The sequence below is a fragment of the Haliotis cracherodii genome, unplaced genomic scaffold, assembly GCF_022045235.1.
Source record: "Haliotis cracherodii isolate W230 unplaced genomic scaffold, xgHalCrac1.p SCAF_31, whole genome shotgun sequence".
Lineage (NCBI taxonomy): Eukaryota > Metazoa > Mollusca > Gastropoda > Lepetellida > Haliotidae > Haliotis > Haliotis cracherodii.
In genome coordinates this window covers 2,593,252-2,618,224 of record NW_027266288.1, presented here as the reverse complement: position 1 = coordinate 2,618,224, position 24,973 = coordinate 2,593,252, and the positions used below count along the sequence as shown (strand labels likewise).

At 40.0% G+C, this 24,973-nt stretch overlaps 1 protein-coding gene across 4 annotated transcripts in view; it reads left to right on the top strand.

Moving 5' to 3' along the window:
- LOC139477175 (interference hedgehog-like) overlaps nucleotides 1-24,973 on the top strand; it is a 128,716-nt gene that overhangs the window by 72,796 nt on the left and 30,947 nt on the right. For all 4 annotated transcript variants that reach the window (XM_071259727.1, XM_071259724.1, XM_071259725.1 and 1 more), the window contains exons 3-4: nucleotides 7,432-7,713; nucleotides 13,396-13,548. In XM_071259727.1, the coding sequence (XP_071115828.1) occupies nucleotides 7,432-7,713; nucleotides 13,396-13,548 (435 nt within the window). The remainder of the gene's footprint in view (nucleotides 1-7,431; nucleotides 7,714-13,395; nucleotides 13,549-24,973) is intronic.

Genomic DNA, 24,973 nt, shown 5'->3' with positions numbered 1-24,973 from the left:
CAAATGTGGTTTTCGGAGAAGGAGCTTCAAGCAGGCTACTAATCAAATAGTTATAAATAATTTACAGGGAATGTTACGAAACAGGTTTTAAGTTAAATACCCAAATGTCAAGAAACAGGTGGGTCAAAAGATTTTAATACCCCCTACAACCTGCAGATACCCAATCAAAATCAAATCCCTGGGTAAAATTATCATGGTTAACTAAGTTATCCTATAACAATTATAGCTCTCCTAGACAAACTATTCAATTAAACTATGTAGACGTAACTCTTGTTTTATTGAATAGTATGTCTAGGAGATGCGCTCCCATTACCTTAGGCTAGCATTCGTCTAAAAAACTATGGAATGAAACTACTGATATTTTATATATGCATTTTACCTGATGATACTACTGATATTTTATATATGCATTTTACCTGATGGTAAGTATTACTTGCTAAACTATTATATGAAATGATGTATAAATATTACACCATGGTAACTCGTAACACTTGATGTGGATCTAATTATTATAGGATAACTTAGTATAAATGTTAACCATGATAAAATACCCAAATAACCAAAAGCTTGAGCATGGGTTCAGTGTGTGAGCTGGCTCAATGTGTCTTGTATGTCAGGATGGTGGGGTTTGTGCTCATGCTAGGAGTCACTGGTTTGCCTGACCCAGACTTGACAATGTACACGACACTGTGTTTGCCCGACCCAGACTTGACAATGTACACGACACTGTGATAGTGAACCGTAAAACATTCACTCACTCACCCACAGTGTCGACCTATTGACCTTCAATGTTTTATGGACCATAACAAGAGTTGGATGGTGGTGGTGGTGGTGATGATGATGATGATGATGATGATGAAAGGATTGGATACATCTCAGGATCTTTTCATCTTTCGATGCAAAACATTAAACAAATACATGGCAATCCAAAGCGCCCTCTTCTGTGTGCCTCTATCTTTGTCATTAAAAACGTGATTTTAGCCTGGAAAAATGTTTCGTAACTTGTTACATTTAGCAGCTAAAGGAGAAAATTATCATAAAACTTTAAACCGTCTGAGAACCAAAAAACACTCCAACATGTTCTCTTGATGAGGAAAAAATGATTCTAGTAATATGCAGACTGACATTTTTTGTATCATATTCCAACTATTGATGCGAAAATCATCTGTCCAAGCCCATGGCTCCCTAGCAGGATGTTTGTAGAGCAGCGAGATAATGGAGTCATTGGGTGTGTTGGAGCAATCGTTTTCATGTTCAGAAACACCAGATAGATGGTTGGTGTCAAGGAATAGGGAACTTTGAAAACAAAATCGCTCTAGTATTGAAATAAGGTTTTTGCACCACAGATAAGATTTGAAAATCCACTTGAAAAGGTCGTTCTTGATGTTCGTGTGACCTGTTACGTTTGGGTACCTGTTTTCAGATGGAAGAGCTGTTCACCCAAACACATCTATTTACCACATGTCTTCACTAAATTATACTGTCAGTTTTCTACACTAATGGGATTTGTGTGGAGTTCATATATTCAAAAGCGTTACAATTCTTTTTAAAAATCCTTTCCCCTTTACCGAAGCTGTTATCATGATCAGGCTTATCAAAAACACTTATTTGGCCATCACAAAACACGGGTGTCTCAATGTTAAGCTAATGTTGTTTTTAACAGGGTTTGTTGTTCTTTGGGACTAAGTGCAGTGAGTGTAAGAGATCGGTCAGCGTGACCTCCGCTGTTGTTTTAATCACATTAAATGTGTTATCATTGAATGAGTTAAACATATGATGCGCGCCAAATATTGAGGCTCACAACAGAAGACAAACATGCCTGTATGCATTTCTTCGCGGAGAAAGGTTTAGTCACACAAAACCACAACAAACAATATCTGCACATTTGCATATAATATTTTCAGCTCTACCAACGACATTTCATGTATAGATTGGAAATGTGCGAAAATGTGAAAATGATTAACTGTTTTAGGCATCAACATGAACACAAGATGCATTATGGGTAAACAATAATGTCTGAACATGGCAACTAGTCCGCTAGTAACCAGACTTTTGAGTTAAGTAAATCACACCCGTGAAGATCCGGGATAGAATTGGTTTCAGCAACCCAGGCTTGTCTACCTCCGTGAAGATCGGCGGAAAAATTGGTTTTCAGCAACCCACGTAAGACGCGACTAACGGGATCGGGTGGTCAGACTTACTGAGTTGATTGATGCATGTCATCGTATCCCAATTGGGTAGATCGATGCTCATGATGTCAATCACAGTCATGTAAGTGGAATATTGCCGGGTGCTGTTATACAAAGAGACAAACAAACAAACAAACAAACAAACAAACAAACAAACAAACATGAAGCCCAAATCGAGAAATGAGCCAAGAGTTTGTTTGATTTCAAGATGTATCGATCCCCTTTTGGAAAGGTACCAATTTGTGGTTTCCCACAGGGTAGAGGAGACACTTTCTGTGGTGTCTGAAGTTTATCCATGTTCGTAAGAGCATGCACACATTGTGTAATATTTGTGATGGCGACTGCGTTAATTTCCCTGGTAAGTGATCGCATCTCCCAATACACTGTCAGGGTGGGGGGCACGGGTGGCCCAGTCGTCTAAGGCGCCGCGATTCGCCAGAAACCTATGGTTGTGGGTTCGAATCCCGGTTCACCCCGATTATGTTTCTGGGTTTGTCAGCACCATACCCGTGCTCGTGGGTTTCACCGAAGTGGTAAACGTCTAAGACCTGCATCACTTTGGGCTTTCCTCCCACATTAAGCCAACACGCCGTGATATAACTGGAATAATGTTAAAAGCGGCGTTAAACCCAGCTCACTCACTCACTCACTGTCAGGGTGGTGTTTTAGACTCTCCAGGTTTGAAGTTAAAGAGCCAGTTGCTGCTGCAACATCAAAGCTGTGGCGGCCCAGAGTGATGGATACCACAGCTTCTTTGTGCCTTCCCACAATCCTCTGCTTTATGTGACAGGAACTCCTCATAAATCGCCCATATTCATTATACAATCATTGAGTTAATGGCTGCCGAGCTATCTGGAGAATTCCTCCTCCTAGTGCACCACCATCACATCCGAGACACCAGTGCAGTTGTTGAAAAGTGGCTTTTAACCCTTTAAAACACTAGCTGATTATTCCAGTCTTTTCATTTAAAAAAAATGAAATTGTTGGAGTTCATATCGCACTTCACACCTTCACATGAAAGGGTTTGGTTTGTGGAAATGGACACCAAAGTGACCCGGGCAGCTCCCATTTTCAGATAAAAATGTTGACGTCCAACTAATTGTCTATTCTGAGTCCTTAGGGCCTGTTTGATTTTATCATTTCACTGATTTATCAGAGAATTGCTTCAGTGATGCTGATGCTGCATTATGCTTGGTTTGGTTGGTTGGTTTGTTGCTTAACGCCGCACTCAGCAATATTCCAGCTATATGACGGCGATCTGTAAATAATTGAGTCTGGACCAGACAATCCAGTGATAAATATCATGAACATCGATCCACGCAATTGGGATCGATGGCATGCATCAACCAAGTCAGCGAGCCTGACCACCCGATCCCGTTAGTCGCCTTTTACGACAAGCATAGTCGCCTTTTACGGCAAGTATGGGTTGCTGAAGACCTATTCTACCCCGGAATCTTCACGGGTCGCATTATGCAACACCTGGGAGGGCCGCGTGGTCCAGTTGACTGGGGTGCCACAAATAACTAGCAGAATTATGTCCCTCAGGAGAGTTTGAATCCCAGATTCATTTTAATGTTTTTTGGTTTGTTAGCACCATACCTATGCTTGTGGGTTTCAGCAAAGTGGTAAATGTACCAAATCCCTCCCATCCACTAACTCGTCCACTAATGAAACACTCAAAATATCTTTAAGTTTCATTCAGAAACTGGAGTATCGATTAAGACTTTAGTATTCTTTAGTCTTTCAAGGCTTTGGTGCAGGTACACCAGTGTTTTAAAATTTTATATTGCTTGAGGGATGCAACAGGTGGGACTGGATTCGCTCCCCTTTTCGTGAACACCTGATATCATTATACTATTTTATAGTGATTCATGTACATATGCTCATAGCATAGTCGGAATCGTACAATCGACTCTGCTTCATGCTGAGATTTCTATTGGATATGGAAAGGGTTTTGTCGCTTTATCTATTGATAAGGTTTAAGTGTTCTTCTGTGTCTGAAACAGTGTAATAGATTTGTTTTGGATGATTCTAGATGTTCTCCATTTGTATCTTATATATCAGTTTTGATTTTGGAAATTTCAATATGGGTATCTTAAAAAATTACGGATTATTATACACATGGCCTTGGCTTGGTATGAGTCAGGGAGCGCACGTGCTGCCTCCCCTTCCGAAACTTTCGTTTTTCTCACAGACGAAGAAAGGGCCTTCATTATTAATACCTCAGGTTTTCAAACCACTGAGTCGAGATAATGAGTCAAATTTGGAGAATGTTTGAATGGTGATGAGACAACGAAGAGGGGACTTTATCATATTGCTAAGTTTTTCTACACAATAGGCTGTTGTCAGCTGCTGTAATTGAAGTCGTGAAGCAAAAGACTTCACTGGTTTGTCTACACTGAAACTGATAATGCTCTCTGAGTTAGTCCATAGTAACTGTGTTCTTGGTACGAGCAGTCCCGCTGAGCTTTTGAAATGTTTTTGGATTGTCAAAAGTCAAGGGGAATTCACTGGTGACAAAAGAACTCGAAATCCCTCTACTCGCTTATTGTGTCCATGGACGAGGAGAAGGTGGCTGTGCGAGTCCTCCATTGGGGAATATCCTCCACAGAAGCAAGCACACGAGCCGAGAATTACACCATTTGTTAAGATGGGCCTACTGGTTGCTATGGTTACAATATAGACCACACGGAAGGCTGAGTCGACTTTTTTTGTAAAACGGTTTGTCTGAAAGGGGTTTCAAAATACGGAAATTCACGTTTACGCATCAGTTGAGTGAAAATCTTTTTTAATTGTGTGAACCTATAATGCGAAGAGCTTTGAGGTGAAGGTGATATAGAATCGAGCCAACAGGGTTTTCACGTGACTTGGCACGATTGTACGGCAGGACAAGTCTCCAATTAGCACTACAATTCTTGGGAGAGGCAATCATCCCCGTGGCAAATTATCCCCCTTGATTTGTCCTTATTATTTCCGATAGGACGTTACTGTTTTGGAAATTAGGGGTTGTGACAACCAGACTGGTGATTTTCTCTGGTCTGAGCACGGTTGACTGGTGGAATAGGCGAATGAGTAAATCGTAGGTTTTCTGTGCGCCCATGTTTGCATCTTGAAGGGGGAAGGGAGGGAATGAATGGTGAGGAACTGCCCTGAAATCGGCCATTGTGTCGGCCAGTTTTAACATGGGCGGCTTTTGTGAGGTTGTCAGCCTGAAGTAATAACGTAGAAGACTGCTTGACTGAATCTTTTAAGAATTCCCCATTTTTCACAAGGCCCACAGACTATTAGGGGAAATGGTTGGGATTTTGCACAAGCTGAATGCTTGGGTATGCTAGCAAGCAGTATGAATGACTAGTGACCTGTGCCTACTTTCACAGTTGGAAAAGCAAGAGGATATTAAGAAAAAAGGGAGCACTGTGTCTTTCTGAAAGGTCCCCGACAGTTCAGCTCATTGGATTCGTTGTTTGTCCTGTCATGAAGCCATTGCCTGGTAAATACCATGGAGTTAGTTCAGGTTGTGGAAATCATGGGACTGGTCTCCCTGCTTCAAATAGGTCGCTGGCTTGTCACATCTGACCAATCAGCTGCTTCATGTATTTGTGGTCAAAATCTTGTATTTCATGTTGTTGTATCATCTGTCAGTCAAACACAGAAATTGAGAAATGGGTCTCAATGTGCTTGTTGACCGTGTGGACTTCTACACTTGCTGATGGCATGTTTCGTTCTTGTTTTAAGGTTTTGTCGTTAAAAAGTTAAGTTTTGTGTTCACGCATTTCACCGATTGCAGAAACTATTAAAAAGTGTTTTTTTTAATTAAAAAATGTAATATTATTGAAATAGAATAAACTACAGCTTTTTTATTGTTATTTTTTGGCTTTTGTCGTCTTGTGTTGGCCTTCCATAAGCAACTGTAAGAATTGGAAATCCTTAAACTACAGTCAAGTCCCGTTAATCTGACAAGGATGGTTGCATATGATCGGATTAATGAGTGTGGGATGCACGAAATTAAGTAGTATCAATGTTTGTGATAAAAAATCGAACAACTACATGATAGATAACAATATAAACATGTAATGAAAAAATGAACAAATAAATATTTCTATTGTTATGTTACCTTGTTAACGGAAAATGTTTTCTTATCATGCAACCTCTAAGGGTAAATTTAAAACAATAATTGTTTATTGTTGAGGAAGTTTATCACTGCAGCCGTTGTAATATGCAGCTACCAGCATCAAAACACGGGCTGTGTACTTGCGGGCAGATGACCACGGAGTACGCTGATCACTGTGTCAGATAACATGACTGATTAATGAGTGATTTCGGTAATTCGTTGCAAATTAGGTGAGTCGCAGTCGGAGTGCGAGACTGTGGGATTAATGGGTCTAAATAGCACTGATTTAGTTGGTTCCCATCATTAGTGTCGAATAAAGCCGATTGTCAGATTAACAAGTGTAGGATTAACGAGACTTGACTGTACTGGTACATGTTGTTAACTTGACCACCTCTAGGGAATGATAGTGTGTTGTCACTATCAGCCGTTAGCACAGTTAGGGGGACAGTTTCTTCAACTGTCGCTAGCTGGCAGGAATAGCAGGAATGAAAAGGTTGAGGGTTAGGTTATTTCTTTCTAAGCTGGTTTCAAATCAGGTTGATTCTATATACATAAAAAGTTCGTCTAACAACCTGTCAACGAGGATTTTATAAAGTCTGGATTATGAAACTGGAAATTTGTCGGATGATTTCCTTTTAAACGTTAGTGCGGGATAGATAGGTTTTCAGTGTATTAAGGGTGTTTCAGTGTATAAAGAGGTTTTCACTGTGTAAAGAGGGTTTCAGTGTATAAAGAGGTTTTCACTGTGTAAAGAGGTTTCACTAAAGAGGGTTTTACTGTGTAGAGGGTTTCACTGTATAAAGAGGGTTTCACTGTATAAAGAGGGTTTCACTGTATGAATAGGGTTTCACTGTGTAAAGAGGGTTTCACTGTGTAAAGAGAGTTTCAATAAAGAGGGTTTACTATGCAAAGAGGGTTTTACTGTATAAAGAGGGTTTCACTGTGCAAAGAGGGTTTCACTGTATAAAGAGGGTTTTACTGTGTAAAGAGGGTTTTACTGTGTAAAGAGGGTTTCACTGTATAATGATAGTATCAAGACGAGGAGATAAATAAAACAAATGCTATACTTATTTCATTATGATTAAATTGTGTATACTTCTTATTTAACATTTGTTTGATTTGATTTTCCAGGTGCAGTGCCGGCATTTCTGAGGGAACCAAAGACTTCTGTGATATCCCATCATGCCCCAGTGACAATATATTGTGAGGTGACACCTCCAAATGCCACAGTGAAATGGCTGTTTAACAGCAAGCTTTTGAAACAGGAAGACCACAATGGATTGGAGTTTAGGGGAGACAATTTATATTTTAACAATTTTGAATACTCATCAAATGAAGGCATATACCAGTGTGTGGCGTCAGCCGCTGCCGGATCCATCATCAGCATCCCTCTTGTGGCACTTCGACCTCCAGGTGAGTTAACGAGTTTTATTCCTCAGGGTTAGAAATTGGCACTAGTCCTATAGTCCTTGCCAAACTGCCCAATAGTTAAGGTATCATAAGGACTAGTGAGCTAGTGAGAGAGTTTGATTTTACGCCGCTTTTAGCAATATTCCGGCAATATCACGGCGGGGGACACCAGAAATGGGCTTCACACATTGTACCCATGTCGGGAATCGAACCCGGGTCTTCAGCGTGACGAGCGAACGCTCTAACCACTAGGCTACCAGACCGCCCCCATAAGGACTAGTAGATATTTGCCATTTTTAAGGGTTTTACTATATATTATCATTATAAGGACTAGTGGACCAAAAATGTTAGTTTCTACCGCTGTTCCTCCAAATGAGTTAGTTGATGATCAGTGAAGATCTGGGTCAGAAAAGGTCTTCGTCAGAGGCGATGAACTGGATCGGGTGGTCAGGCTCGGTGACTTGGTTGATTACTGGGTGGATCGTTGCTCATGATTTTAATCTCTGGATTGTCTGGCTGGATTATTGGCCACTGTTAGAAAAAGTTGAAATTTTGCTGAATGTTGTTTTAAGTAAGAAACAAACAATTGTGTGACATCACTCCCTCAGGGTAGCAGTCCACGTGTCTTAGCGTAAGAGGATACTGGATGATAGATGACCATCTTAGCGTGAGAGCATACTGGATGATAGATGACTATCTTAGTGTAAGAGCATACTGGATGATAGATGACCTTCTTAGCGTAAGAGCATACTAGATGATAGATGACCATCTTAGCGTAAGAGCATACTGGATGATAGATGACCATCTTAGCCAAAGAGCATACTAGATGATAGATGACCATCTTAGTGTAAGAGCATACTGGATGATAGATGACCATCTTAGCGTGAGAGCATACTGGATGATAGATGACCATCTTAGCGTGAGAGCATACTGGATGATAGATGACCGTCTTAGCGTAAGAGCATACTGGATGATAGATGACCATCTTAGCCGAAGAGCATACTAGATGATAGATGACCATCTTAGCGTGAGAGCATACTGGATGATAGACGACCATCTTAGTGTAAGAGCATACTGGATGATAGATGACCATCTTAGCATGAGAGCATACTGGATGATAGACAACCATCTTAACCGAAGAGCATACTAGATGATAGATGACCGTCTTAGCGTAAGAGCATACTGAATGATAGATGACTATCTTAGCCTTAGAGCATACTAGATGATAGATGACCGTCTTAGCGTAAGAGCATACTGAATGATAGATGACTATCTTAGCCTAAGAGCATACTGGATGTTAGATGACCATCTTAGCATGAGAGCATACTGTACAAAAGTTGAATATCTTAGCGCAAGGTCATAGAATATTCATCAATAGAACGATAGATGGAGAAATCCAGGTCCGGACGTCCTGCTCCTCCCCCGCTCCAAGGCCATCACTCTGAGCAGGAAGTTACTAATTCTTCCAAAACATGTATTTGAACAAATCTTAATGGAATTGCACCAGAAGGGAGAAGTTTATCACTTCTGCTTTTTGCTGTAGACAAAGGTTAAAGGTTATTGATGTGATAAGCTGTCAGCAGAATTTAATTATTTTTCCATGTTAAGAACTGTGTGTGAAAGAGTAGCCCCAACTGAGCATGAGTGTAACACCATCTTTTAACCCCAAGCATATCTTGAAGTATGCACCCTGCATACAGGAAGATGTTATCAGGATGGAAATCATGCTCTCCAACATAAATCATTGTTTATATAAAAAAGATCCCCCCAAAACATGCCTGTAAACTCTAAAAAAATAAGTGTGATCGGTTTTTATCAGTAACTTTGCATATTTTTATAGGAATGTATTAGCTTCTATGTTTCCAGTCCACATTAAAACCTGATTATGTTATGGCTCTGTAGAGTAGAGAAACATCACTGACTGATTCAAGAAAACTAGAACTAATCCATTACCATGTTTTAGTGGATGTTACACTAAGTTATTTGATGCTTAAATGTCTTTTCTTTCTTACAAAATAAAAACTGATGTAAAAACTGGATACTGATGCAAAAATTGGATATGGACATAAAAAAAAGTCGGGTCAATTATCGTGTTTTAGTGTGCCTTTTCACCCAGCTTTTTCCAAGAGGAAGGTGTTAAGATCCCAATAAATGCTAATGTTGCTTCATATTATCACAAACAAAGATGGCCAGAAAATCAGCTCCCTGAAACTAATACCGCGGAGAGTTACAGAATACATCGTTCTCATACTGAGTGTAAGAGAAAAAAGCTTGGCTTTGACACTAATGAGAACGTTCTGTCAAAATTGGAAACATCTCCCAGTACAGATCCCTTGCAGTCGACTATCTCGGAGGCGAGAAGAACTGCTTTTGAAATTAGGAAGATTGCGGTATACCCACATCAAAAACAAACCGTTCGCATAATCTGTTTTGAATTTCTACTGAAACCTCAAACCCTAATTGAGCAAACATTCACTGGTTCGAGAAATCAGGGATTATGGGTAGTTGTACCTATTGTTGAGTTTTCTTTCCGAATCTGAAGAGCTGTCATGAAAAAGACATTTGCGTACAGGTTGAAGTGGTAGCATGTAGTTGTTCCAATGGCCTTCTTTCGAGATGATCGGCTTTAATGATTTGCTGTGGATGACTATTGCTCTCTGTGCTGTGGCTGTTGGTTTAACCTACATTGGTACGGAGCCTGGTGGCGATGATGGGAACATGATGTCCACTCCGACCCCCATGTGCCAGTTGTAAACAGAGGTGAAGACCTTGTAGAAATATTTTCATAATTTGGTTGGGGAGATTTTATTATTTCAAAAATGACATAATTGACGAATTTCCTTGATAAATATTATTTCTAGCTGCATTTTAAGTGAGCACATTATGTTGGGGATTTTTAGTGTGGGCATATTGTTTAGATACTTTCAAATGGTTTTGTGAAATTGTTATTGGTAGTTTGGGTCTTTTCTTTGCTAAGATATATAATGTGAACGAGGTAAAAAGTAACGCTGTAAAAGACTTAATGTTGTGTTATAAACTTGGACTTAATTACTACACCTGACCTCCGAACATACTCTAACCCCTAGCGGATTCCAATACAAGACCTATGTGTAGCAAAACACCTTAAGAGAAGACTACCCCCTCCGTGATTATTTTCATGTTTGGATGCTAAATGTCCGCAGAAACAAACAGATCGGCAACATTACAGGAACCCTGAAAGGTCGCCAGGCAGCAAGATCGTGGCTTCGGCAAGCTCGGCAGTGTAGATTATGTATATATTTTGACACATTATGTGTAGAAATGTTCACTTACACCTGGTCCTCACCTGGGATATTTGGGATTTAGGTAAACATGATCCGTCCAGGTTTGGGGTAGGGAAAGGAAGGGTGGGGAGACGAAAACCGACATCGTTCCACCTGCTTTCACTGGCCGAATCTCCCTTCTGGCTTCAAGATGGCACCGATCTGTGTAGATATTCCCGCTATGCGAGCTTATAATGTATTTATTTAACAACATTTTGTACTTGTTTTTTGGGGTTATTCTTAACATTGTGTTTCCGTATTACTGTAAGGCCGGGGCTAACGGAGACGTATATCCCCCACATGTACATGGTGCCTTTGCTGCTGGGGTCTTGGAGTACAGGCGGCTAAGCATAGGAGGCAGCCTGGAAAAGGGAAAAATGGCTGTCCTGGCAACCGCTCAGGAAAAACATTAAGGCCACGGGCTTGTATTGAATTTCGCTTTCTTCAACACACCAGGGGTATTAAAAACTGCTTATGTGCTCTGTAACAAGCTGAATGAAATAGAGGCAGAGTTTGTTGTGTTAGATTCGAGTGAGGAACCACAGTGTATTTTCAGTGTGTACACTGTCAAGTTTTTGTTCTAGTAGAGTTGTCTCCCCCTGGTAATGACAATTTGAGATAGTGTTATTAAAAAAGTGTTGTTGAGAGAACGCTTTGTTGTAGATGGGACATTCATTATGTTACACTTTTGAGATAAGTTGGTGGCGGCAGTCTGTTCTGTTGGAGTAAGAATGGATGTAGTTTAAGATTTCGGATTTTCGGTTGATTTGATAAAGTGTAGTGGCTGGTATGAAGGAGCGAGTGAGTATGGTATTACGCCGCTTTTAGCAATATTCCAGCAATATCACAGTGGGGAACACCACAAATGGGCTTCACACATTGTACCCATGTCGGGAATTGAACCCGGGTCATCGGCGTGACGAGCGAACGCTTTAACCACTAGGCTACATGACCACCTCTGGTGTGAAGGAGACAAGTCCGTAGTTATAGATTAATTTCTGATGTAATTTTGGATTTATAATGTTCTGTTTGGGGCTTTTAGTTAATAACCCAGGCTGGGGACACCAGAATTGGCTTCAAACATTGTACCCATGTTTGTTTATTTGTTTAACGCCGCACTCAGCAATATTCCAGTTATATGACGGCGGTCTGTAAATAATAGAGCCTGGATCAGACAATCCAGTGATTAATATCATGAGCATCGATCCACACAATTGGGATCGATGACATGCATCAACCAAGTCAGTGAGCCTGACCACCCAATCTCGTTTGACGCCTCTTACGACTAGCATAGTCACCTTTTACGGCAAGCATGGGTTGCTGAAGACCTATTCTATCCCTGATCTTCACGGGTCTTGTACCCATGTGGGGCATCAAACTAGGCCCAATGAACCACTGCAACTACCCATTAACTGACTATGACAGTCCAGCATCCACCTCTGCCAAACTTGGCTGGAATTCCAGAGTAACATTTTGGTTTGACCTTGTGTTGCAAATCCTGCAGTCAACCAAAATCTGCACGTTGAGATCCATGTTGTTTACAGGATTTTGACTAGACTCTGCATTGACTCCATTAATCCAGCGGCGACTATGCTTGTCGTAAGAGTCGACTAATGGAATTGGGTGGTCAGGCTTGCTGACTTGGTTAATGCATGTCATTGATCCCAATTGCGTGGATAGATGTCAATCACTGGATTGTCTGGTCCAGACTCGATTATTTACAGACTGCTGTCAAACAACAAATCAACCAACCAACCAACCATCCAACCAACCAATCATTCGTCCAGCCAAAATGTAACCAAGTTTGGCAAAGGTGGACTTTCAATGGGTGTCGACTATTATTTTACAAATTTTTACATGTTCTTAATCAAGGTGTTCAAGGGATTTGAAGCACTTCACAGGGTTTTATTAAATAAAGATCTTTATCATTGATCAGATCGTCTTGACTGGGCACGGACATATTTTTTAAGCAAATGCAAGTTTTATGAGAGATGGAATCTGATTGGTCAATAGAAGGGACATAACTTGTAATAGCCACTGGTGGCGCTTTGATTGAACCTGGAAGTTCCAGCCTTGTTCAGCAAGGGTGGAAACTGGACTTTTATTGTCAGTTAATGCCCTTGCCTCAGGAAGATGGTCCAGTGAGAAATTAGGAAGACTAGATGTTGGGGGATGAAGATAAGAAGTTAAAGATATATTTTATTCACAAGTTTTATTCATCAAAGGATATGTAAAGACTATAATCTGTACAGTTTGTGAACAGTGTCAGCTCAATGTCCCTGTGCCCATAAATATATATGTGAGGTCCAATGTGTGATGTCAAGTATGTGATACACAAGATGTCATATTTGTCTTATACACCATGAAACTGATTGTTTTTCAGAAGTGGGCTCCTCCCCGGTTAAACCAGTCTTGGCTATCACTGCTGCTGAGAGTGGGATGGTTGTCATACCTTGTTCGTCCCCGGTCGATGTTCCGAACCCCCCAAAAGTTTACCTCCAGGACAGTAGTGGCACCCGTCTGGGGAACTCTACAGGTAGGTGACTTGCTTCCTTTCTTCCCTTAGCAATGCCAGGATCTGCTAAATGAGATCATGTGACAGGATTTGCCTCAGTTATGATTCATGGTTGTATATGTGTACTTTGGGATCTCTTAATTCAGCTGATGTTGTGAGCGTCAATTTTATGACAAGACCTTAACTGACTGGCATGTCTGCTGTCTACAAGACCTGCACTGACTGGCATGTCTACTGTCTACAAGACCTGCACTGACTGACATGTCTACTGTCTATCAGGTCATGACAAGACCTGCACTGACTGGCATGTCTACTGTCTACAGACCTGCACTGACTGACATGTATACTACCTATCAGGTCATGGAAAGACCTGCACTGACTGGCATGTCTGCTGTCTACAGACCTGCACTGATTGACATGTCTACTACCTATCAGGTCATGGAAAGATCTGCACTGACTGACATGTCTACTGTCTATCAGGTCATGGAAAGATCTGCACTGACTGACATGTCTACTGTCTATCAGGTCATGGCAAGACCTGCACTGACTGGCATGTCTACTGTCTATCAGGTCATGGCAAGACCTGCATTGACTGGCATGTCTACTGTCTATCAGGTCATGGCAAGACCTGCATTGACTGGCATGTCTACTACCTATCAGGTCATGACAAGACCTGCATTGACTGGCATGTCTACTGTCTATCAGGTCATGACAAGACCTGCACTGACTGGCATGTCTACTGTCTATCAGGTCATGGCAAGACCTCCATTGACTGGCATGTCTACTGTCTATCGGGTCATGGCAAGACCTGCATTGACTGGCATATCTGCTGTCTACAAGACCTGCATTGACTGGCATGTCTACTGTCTACAAGACCTGCATTGACTGGCATGCCTACTGTCTATCAGGTCATGGCAAGACCTGCATTGACTGGCATGTCTGCTGTCTACAAGACCTGCATTGACTGGCATGTCTACTGTCTATTAGGTCATGACAAGACCTGCGTTGACTGGCATGTCTGCTGTCTACAAGACCTGCACTGACTGGCATGTCTACTGTCTATCAGGTCATGACAAGACCTGTACTGACTGGCATGTCTACTGTCTGTCAGGTCATGACAAGACCTGCACTGACTTGCATGTCTACTGTCTATCAGGTCATGACAAGACCTGCACTGACTGGCATGTCTACTGTCTATCAGGTCATGGCAAGACCTGCATTGACTGGCATGTCTGCTGTCTACAAGACCTGCATTGACTGGCATGTCTACTGTCTATTAGGTCATGACAAGACCTGCGTTGACTGGCATGTCTGCTGTCTACAAGACCTGCACTGACTGGCATGTCTACTGTCTATCAGGTCATGACAAGACCTGTACTGACTGGCATGTCTACTGTCTGTCAGGTCATGACAAGACCTGCACTGACTTGCATGTCTACTGTCTATCAGGTCATGACAAGACCTGCACTGACTGGCATGTCTACTGTCTATCAGGTCATGACAAGACCTGCACTGACTTGCATGTCTACTGTCTACAAGACCTGCACTGACTGGCATGTCTACTGCCTATCAGGTCATAACAAGCAGGGGGTAGATATAGCAGGGTGTTTGACTAGGACCAGATCTTTTTCCTGCACTGTAGATTGTGAAACAGATTGCATGTTTTTGATGGAACGCTTAGCAAGATTTTCACTTCACTTATTGCCCCTGAGATCAAAAACAGATTTTTAAGTTGGGCCCAGATTGAATGTCTGATACCAGCTCCTCAGAGCATGAGAGATATTGGGGCAAAGCTTTATGGGATGTGATCACAAAATCACAGAATCGGGATTTGCTGGTTGGAGAATAAGTTGGAAGTGTCAGGAGGAGATTTGCAGTTTGAAACAAGTTGTCAGTTATGAACATATTTTGAATATCAAAATGTCTCCAGGGTTAGAAACTAACAGTTTTCATCCACTAGTCCTCATAATGATAAAATATAGCAAAATCCTTAAAAAGGGCACATTTCTACTAGTCCTTATGATACCTTTACCATTGGGCAGTTTGGCAAGGACTATAGGACTAGTGCCAATTTCTAACGCTGGTCTCACAACAGAACCTGATGATGGTTTAAGAAAACTTGAATGTTGTAGGATCAAGTTATTGGAAACATTGATGATGAGAGATATACAGCCCAAACATTGCTGCAAAGTCACAAGCACTTGTCCGAATTCCTCTAAACTGACCTCCCCGACCCCCTTCCCCATCTCCTACAGATTTCCTTCACCCTCAAACCTGCTCTCCCCAACCGTCCAATTTTCTGTTTCCGCCCCACCCCCAACTACAATTTTCCCTCACCCTCCAGCCTGCTGTCCCCACCCACCCCTCTTCTGTTATGTACACGTTCACTGAAAATCACCCATCCTCCATGAAGCTTTGAAGTGGTTCCTACATAGATAACACTGATTTATGGGCTGCTCTTTACAAACTATGAGCCCCAAACATGTGTTTTTATTTACACCATCACTATTCAATGTAAATAGTCCTTGAAGCATGTCATGTTGTATAAATAATGATATCGCACAGTATTAGAGGTTCTCTTGGTGCTTGCGTCTTGGAGAGGAAACAATTTGGTTCCACTGCATGATATGTGTTGTACCGTCTGCCAGTACATATTGTGTACATGTTGACTATACTCTCTCTGTGAACCCATATTTAATGTGTTCTGGGGAAACTATCACCATTTTAACAGTTTCAGTTAAATGTGAACATAATGGTGGGACAATGTTGATGATTATATAATTAGATCTATCCAAGCAAAGTGATGTGTAACTAATATATTTGGGAGTAGACATGCAGTATGAACCGTGGACGTACTTACTTACTTACTTACTTACGAGATTTAACGTGCGCTTTCCGACTGATGCGTATTTCGCACACGGGCCCGGCCAGGCCATTTAATGTGTTTCCGAAAGGGGTGAAAGTGGTCTGTGCAAACCAAGACGGGGGTTTAGGGGCTGCTTATATAGAATTTGGGAATTTTGAGATTTGGAATAGATGCCAATGGGGTTGGGGAGGAGAACTAAGGGAGCTGGGTATGGTGGATGTTTGTTTGTTTATGTGATTTTCAGTGGTAGGTTATTGTGTTTTTAGATGCCTTTTATTAGTTCCGTTTTTATTAAGAATACGCCTAAGGCCTTGAAGTTTTCTAGTTTATTTTGTGGGTTTAGTATTGCTTCTAGAGTGAGAGCCTTGTTTAGATTGAGGGTGGTTTGTAATGCGGTTCGTTTAAACCATTGATGTTTAAAGTTTGTATTTATGTACAGTTGTAAACACCTTTCTCTCAAATTAACAAGATGTTGTCAGTAATTAATCCTCAATTAATCAGTGTCAACTCAGTTTATTGCCTATTACAGTGATAGACCGATTGGACTTTCATGTAGATACGATGTATTTACAGCAATCAAAACAAACAAAGCTTGTCAGTGTAGATAATCTTCATTGTGTTACAACTGCAGACAGAAACTGCTCAGTCCTAACTGTTGATCATGTCCGGTCAAAATTTAAGAATGTCCGGTAAGCAATATTTTAAACCAGACATTTGTGATTCCCAATCGGACAAGTCCGGCGCATATGACGGTTTCCGGACCCCTGGTTTCAACACCAGATTTTCCAACCCCAGACAGACAATTTACATCTCTTTGATTGTTTGATTGTATTGACACAAAGCTAGAACATATGACTTAATCAAATTGGGTTGTTTTCGGTCATTTCTGTTTTCAGGTCAGTTTCAACGGATTGTTGTCTTGTCTGTAATCAAACATTTTGAGTAACTATCAGTTTCCATGGCAACACTGAGTAAACATTTTAGTGATTAGAATCTGTTATGGTTGAAAAAAGGCTGCCTTGCCTTTGAAACCTGATAGCTTTCATGAGAATCCCAAAGTAAAAATGACTTGGATGAAGAAAATGACATGGATTATAAGTGCCTGGGATGAGATTTTGACTCCTTGATTTATTCATCATGTACAATTAGTTGTTAGAAGAATACTTTTCTTAAAAATGTACATTCTCTTCAATATGTTCCTCTTTGCTGAAACTAAAAACGTGTGAATATTACAGATAGACCAAGGGTCATAATCAGTGTGGGATTTGACTACCAGATCCTGGTTCAATGTGTAAAGTTGGTGTTAAAATAGTATTTGAGTCTGAATGTTGATTGTTTGCATATCACTAAAATCAATATTCAGATGCTTGCAGATTTCCACTAAGAGTTAAGGGGGCACGGGTGTCCCAGTCGTCTAAGGCGCCGCGATTCGCTGTGCAGAGTTGCGTCCCTTGGGCACGCCAGAAACCTATGATTGTGGGTTCTAATCCTGGTTCTCCCCAATTATGTTTCTAGGTTTGTCAGCACCATACCTGTGCTCGTGGGTTTCACCGAATTGGTAAACGTCTGACACCTGCATCACTTGGGGTTTTCCTCCCACATTAAGCTGACACGCCGCGATATAACTGGAATACTGTTAAAAGCGGTGTTAAACCCAACTCACTCACTCACTCACTAAGAGTTAAACATGAGTGATCTGCATAACTTCAATGTTTTGATATAAATAAAATATATACTGGTCAAAGCAACATTAAGCTCACTCACTCATTTTAAAATGAGGAAATGCTTTAATCACAAGGCTACCAGACCACCCTTCTCACTTTAAAATACATATCTGATAGATAGGTATAAGTATAGATTCATACACCATTTGTGGTTAAAGAGAGACAATGTCACCAAGTAACTTGTAAGGGTTACCCTTATCTCATTCAAAAACTGTCAATCCCTCAAATATGAGGTGATGATCTGAGCTCATCCACAAACAAGAAACTTGGTTGTTTTCAAATATGCACCACCTCATTTGCAACAACTGTTAATCCCTCCCATCTGAGGTGATGATCTGAGCTCATCCACAAACAAGAAACTTGGTTGTTTTCAAATATGTACCACCTCATTTGCAACAACTGTTAATCCCTCCGATCTGAGGTGATGATCTGAGCTCATCCACAAACAAGAAACTTGGTTGTTTTCAAATATGCCAATGTTTCCAATATGGCAATGTGGCTTTAACAGAGATGAAGCACTGGAAGAACCTTATGATATTCTTTTAATTATGTACCGGCACAAACTAACGAAGCAAGAAAGAGGATAGGAAACTGAATCCCTCCCGTTCCCAATGGAAACATGTGGGCCTGTATATGGGTAATGAGCCAAAACCTCGCCCAACACTTAAAACATGGAAGCTTGGTATCAGCCAGCTCAAACTCCCTGCGCTCTTCACATCCAGAGTCATCACGTTAGACTGATGGGGAAACTAGAGTTAAAACCTATGACCCAGAAATATGATTTTCATATTTAGTGCTTTGGGATTTGAGGAGAGTCGCTGGCTTCACAGTGTTTGGTGATGGATGACAAATCTGCCTACTTCTCTATGTTGCCATCTGTTTGGGGGCCTTGATGTGTGCATCTATCATAGAGAGGGTGCAGGAAAAAACAACCTACAGATGGTGCGGTGCTAGTTATTTTTGAAAAGATTAATTTGCTGATGAGAATTTTCGTAAGTTCATTATGATCAGAAAATTAGTTTGGGTGTATTTTGTTTCCTCATGAAAATACTGTGGTTAGGTTTAGGCCAAACCTAGTTTCGGTTTGGGACTGTTTATCAGTGTATGGCAGTTTCCCATTGCCACGGCTAAGCCTTGGTCACATGACCTATGAACAAAACAAATGATTCTCCATTTCTGATCAATGCATTATTAATAAGTTATGATTTAATCCAAGTCCAGTCTAGATTGATTTGGCAAGTCTAGCTCTAGCTCCTGAATTAAGCATCGTTCTGGGCTCCTTTTGGATTACTTTATTTTATTTGTCATCTCCCTGTGAGCACATACTACAATGGCTGCAGAGATAAACTTGTAACAATAAACAGTTAATGCTTTAAGTAAACAAAACAGGATTAATCCCATGCTTAGATTACCTCAATCTCTTTTAAATCAAGTATAAGTTCTTGCTACCGCTGAAGACATCTCATTACAGGTCACGTCAGAACGACCTTCTGCGAACTTTGACTGACCAATGAAATGACTAACAGGAAGTCGACATTAGCCACTAAGAAACAACTTTCTTGAGCTTTGCAACACGTTTCAAACTGGCGACATCCATTCCAGACTAGGCTTTTTAAAGGATCTTGAATCAGTCATACAGCCCGTAACAGTTGTTTTGTGTTGAGCTTTAGAGGTTGCATGATAAGAAAACATATTCCGATAACAATATGACGTAACAATATGAATTTTTCAATTTAAAAAAATAATATTTTAATTAAGTGTTTGTATCGTTTGTAGTTTACCAATTTTCAATCACAAAAGTTGATACTTCTTAATCCGACTCGCTACTTTGATAAGATCAAATGCAAGCAACCAATCAGATTAACTGGACTGGACGGTATTCGACGTAATAAGTGCCCAGGGCGCTCTCAGAATATTAGAATATTATTTTGGTGGAAAAAACAGAGTTGAAAGATAAATTTCGTGGTCTATGCTGACAGCCTGAACTGTTTATATACGACATATATATTTTTCCAGAATTTAATAGCCTATTATTAAGGGTGCATATAACACACGAGTGCGTATTATACGCGAATAAATAAGTCTTGTGTACATTGATCAATCCGAAGGGTGCTAATTGGGATTATTCACTTGCCAATGTATTAGCAAATATCGCCATGGGCGCTTATTAGAGCGGGGCGCTTATTACGTCGAATACGGTACTTTTAGTTACAAACTTGGGAATATATAAATGTAAACCAGCTGTTCCAAGATCCACCCTGTACAACAAACATGAAGCCAGCTTGTTTTCAGAACACCGAGTTCATTCCTCAGTGAAACAGTCTTCTCTTTCTGTTACTGGAAACATGGGTCAACACACTGAAGCCTCAAATGGCAACCAGAGGCACAGGAAACAAACTTAGGACATACAGGATACTTAAAAATGATATAAAATTAGAACCCTATCTCAGTCACTGTAAAGTAAGAAAATATCGATTGCACTTTTCTAAACTAAGATTAAGTAACCATAAAGTAACTATATCACCCACCCCACTACATCAGAGACTATGCTCTACATGTTCAACCATTGATGATGAAAAACCCTCCCTACTTCAATGTACTAAACACACACAAGAAAGAAATATACTCTTTGGAAAATTATGCACACACAATGTAAATGTTCAGTCATGAAAACAAGTTATTTCACTACATCCTGTCAAATAATGAAGCCATCAATATCAATGTATGTATGTATGTATGTATGATGTATGTATGTATGATAATGTTTTGTCAATTTAAAAAATTGCATCTGTCCCGTAATGGAATGTTTCTGCAATAAATATTATCTTATCTTATCTTATCTTCCCACTTTTGTGAGACTTTTACAAAGTATTGACATAGTACTTGACTTCATTCAGTTTAAACCTTGTTACAGAGAACCGTCAGCAAGGTTTAAAGCTGAGTCAATTTCATCCAATTTCTCTGTTTTCCCTCAAACACATTAAAACACAACATAGCCCAGACTCCCCACACCCCTGCTCGTCCTGCTTACTGATTGGTCAGCCACCAGCTGATTGACAGGCAGGGTTTGCCTGTGAAGGTATTTCCCTATCAACTAGCTATCACCAATTTTGCCAAGAAACCTGATCTGACAGTCATGCATGAGTGGTTGGGAGGGTTAGAAGTTGAAAGGCGTTGAAACAGGATCCCCTATACTTGCATAGATCCTGCTTGCAGCGTTTACAACATACTAGTACACAACTACCTCACAGGCACAATCGCTCTAAATCCCTCTCAGTCAAAAAACTGGGCTTTTCTACACCTGAGTGAGAAATCCTATCTGTCCCCATTGGCTTTACACAGAACTGTGTTTAAGGTTGCAGGTCATGGAAGGATATGTATCTACGACCAGAGAGAACATTTTTCAAATTGCCGTCATTGTTTGTTTTTTTAGTAACGATATCAGTGTTCAAGTATTTGAAACTTTCTTGATGCTTTTTGAAATATTTAGCAATGGCTGTTTTGAGTAGTTTATACATAGTGTTTGGTTAAGTGTTATGAAAATATGTTGATATTTACAAGAATATGCGAGAAAAACTGGGTGTTTGAACCAAGTAGCTTGACATACAGGTAAATAATGTATACTACTCAAAAGAAGTTAAAGAACGCCCAGTTCTTTCATATTACTATAGTTAATCTCACATGCCAAGACAAATTAACTATAGTAATATGAAAGAATCAGGTGTTCTTTAACTTATTTTGAGTAGTATATTTGTTCTGATGTTAACTAGTTACAGATTCATTTATGACGTTTTTTGTTTGTCACTCATCTGTTATACTGTCAATAGAATACTATCAATAAGGCGACCATACTTTTCGAAAGAGACGACTAGCGAGATCGTTGCTCCTGAAGTCAGTCACTGGATTGTCTGGTCCAGACTCGGTTATTTACAGACCGCCTTCATATAGCTGGCATATTGCTGAGTGTCTCGTTAAACAACAAACAAACAAACACTCTCACTAACTCACATAGACGAGTTTGTATTACTCCGCGAAGTAACCGGATTAAGCCTTAAAAGAACGTGTTGAAAATTGAAAAAAACAAAAACAAACTAAAACTACGTGAATACATATAAAAAAAATAATTTGTAAACTACGAGTTTGTAATAAATAACATGTTGCTAGAACACTAATTTCTGGCTTCAACCGAAATGAAAACAAAATTTAGCAGAATGTTCATGGATGCTAAGCAGAATCTCACCTTCGTGTCTTTTGATATTAAGAAAACTTTGAAAATTAACTCAAAACCAAGAGCCAAACGCAACTGTTTTAGTGAAATATCTGTTACTTTAGCAGCAGTTTTGTTTTTATCGGTAGGTAATTGATTGTGGCTTATCTGTCCCTATCTGTTTCACTCAGCTACAACAGCTGATGGCAGTTGACAGCATGGAGAAAACATGTTTGTAGGTTCTCTAAGCATTCTCACTTAGTTGAAGGGAGGTAACTCTGTTCCCCTCACTGTGTCATTGAAATGGTAGCTCCCAAAATGGATCAACTTTTTGAGACACTGCAGTTCTGATTGTCATGACTTTCTTTGGAAAATTTACAAGTACCTGTTCACCTGATAGTTGTTAAATAGATAGGTATTAATAGATACGGTGTATTTCAATAGTGGTAGTATTGTATGATGTCAAATGTATCAAGTTGTGTACATCAGTAGAATGTTTAGCCTTCAAATCAGTTCAAAACCATCTAATTTAGACATAAATGGCTACAGTGCATATCTTAAAGATTATCATATCACTCTTAATTATTGTTGATCAACCCATGAAGATCCTGGTTAGAATTGGTCTTCAGCAACCAATGTTTGTTGTATGAGGAGACTAACTGGATTGGGTGGTTAGGCTTGCTGACTTGGTTGATGCATGTCATCGTATCCCAGTTGTGTAGATCGATGCTCATGATGTCAATCACTGGATTGTCTGGTCCAGAATCAGTTATTTACTGACCGTCGTCACATAGATGAAATATTGCCAAGTGCGGCGTTAAACAACTAACAAACTAATTAGCATTGTTGTTCTTCTCGTGAATACATTTGTTGAATGATACCAAAAATAACTGTCCTTGAGTTGAATGAGTTGAAGAGATTATGAAAGAAATGTCATTAGAATGAGATGAAGAGATTATGAAAGAAATGTCCCTAGAATGAGATGAAGAGATTATGAAAGAAATGTCCCTAGAATGAGATAAAGAGATTATGAAAGAAATGTCCTTAGAATGAGATTAAGACATTATGAAAGAAATGTCCCTAGAATGAGATGAAGAGATTATGAAAGAAATGTCCCTAGAATGAGATGAAGAGATTATGAAAGAAATGTCCTTAAAATGAGATGAAGAGATTATGAAAGAAATGTCCCTAGAATGAGATGAAGAGAATATGAAGGAACTGTCCTTGGAACAAAATAAAGAGATTTCAAAGAAATGTAAACTTAAAATTGCCTAATTGTCTTCTCTGCTGACTTGGTAGCAAGGCTGAGATGATGAGGGAAGAAGAAAAAAATCTCTCTGCCAGCTTGGAAGGACTGGGAAGATCCCGGGGGGGGGGGGGGGGGATGGGGGAGGGGGAGAAACCTTGGGGAGGCAATTGCCCAGTCCGCCAATTGCCCAGACAAGCTGCCATACCAAAGACAAACACCAGTATCACAAATCAAAACAAATTATGTCATGTCAGTTACCATGGAAACCAGGGCAGAATTCCTACAGAATCTCCAGCAGAATGAATGGCCACTCAGATTGTTGATGACAGTCCTAAAGGATGGAGTTTCCATTCCCACTTTTTAATCAACCAATTCAGATTTTGTAGCCAGTCCCATCTGACTTTTTGATCAGCTTCAGAAGAATGGGGCATTCTGATTGGCCAGGGACAACTTCCTGTGGTTCTGCAAGTGTAAACAGCCTCTTATGCTTGTCAGTAATTTGTAGTAGGAGTTATATATGGGGATAAGAATTTTATGTTGTTTGATAGGGAGACCATCTCGTCTGTTTATTTTGCCTCTTAGAAAGATCTCATAACTGTCAGATAGTCTCTTAAAGACCTGGTTGATCTTTCAATAAAAAAACCCATCCCTATGCATTCAGCCGTCTGTAAAATCATACTTTTCAATTGTAGGGCAGTCAAAAATGCTGTTGTAATTAAATATTAAGTATCCCGGCCTTTCACCAATATATCTTGTTACTTTGTTTTTATTAGACAGCTATCTTCCCAAACAGTTTCCTGTATTGTGTATATATCTGGCCTTATAAATGTGAAAACACAGCACTGTTTACAGCGGTAGAACCTAACAGTTTTAGTCCACTAGTCCTTGTAAAGATAACATAAAGCAAAACCATTAAAAAGGGTAAATTTCTACTAGTCCTTAGGATACCTTAACTATCGGCCAGTTTGGCAAAGACTATAGGACTAGTGCCAATTTCTAACACTGGTTTACTACTTTAAAACTGTTCTGTACATAAAAAACTTGACACTTATTTATGGATTACAGCTTCTTTATTCTTTGTAAACAGCGTTTAAGAGCTACTTCTTGCCACTTTATCAAATGAATGTAACATACAGTGTCTTAGATGAAAAACTTGAATCCGGGTTCATCCCAATTATGTTTCTGGTTTGTCAGCACCCGACCCATGTTCGTGGGTTTTACCAAGATAGTAAACATCTTATACCTGCATCGCTTCAGGCTGTCCTCCCACATGAAGCTGACAAGCCATGATAAAATTGGAATACTGTTAAAAGCTGAGTTAAACACAACTCACTCAATTAGATAAAACTAGTTGATTGATGAATTCAATCTGAATCTTAATGTGGGCCGTATCAAAAGAA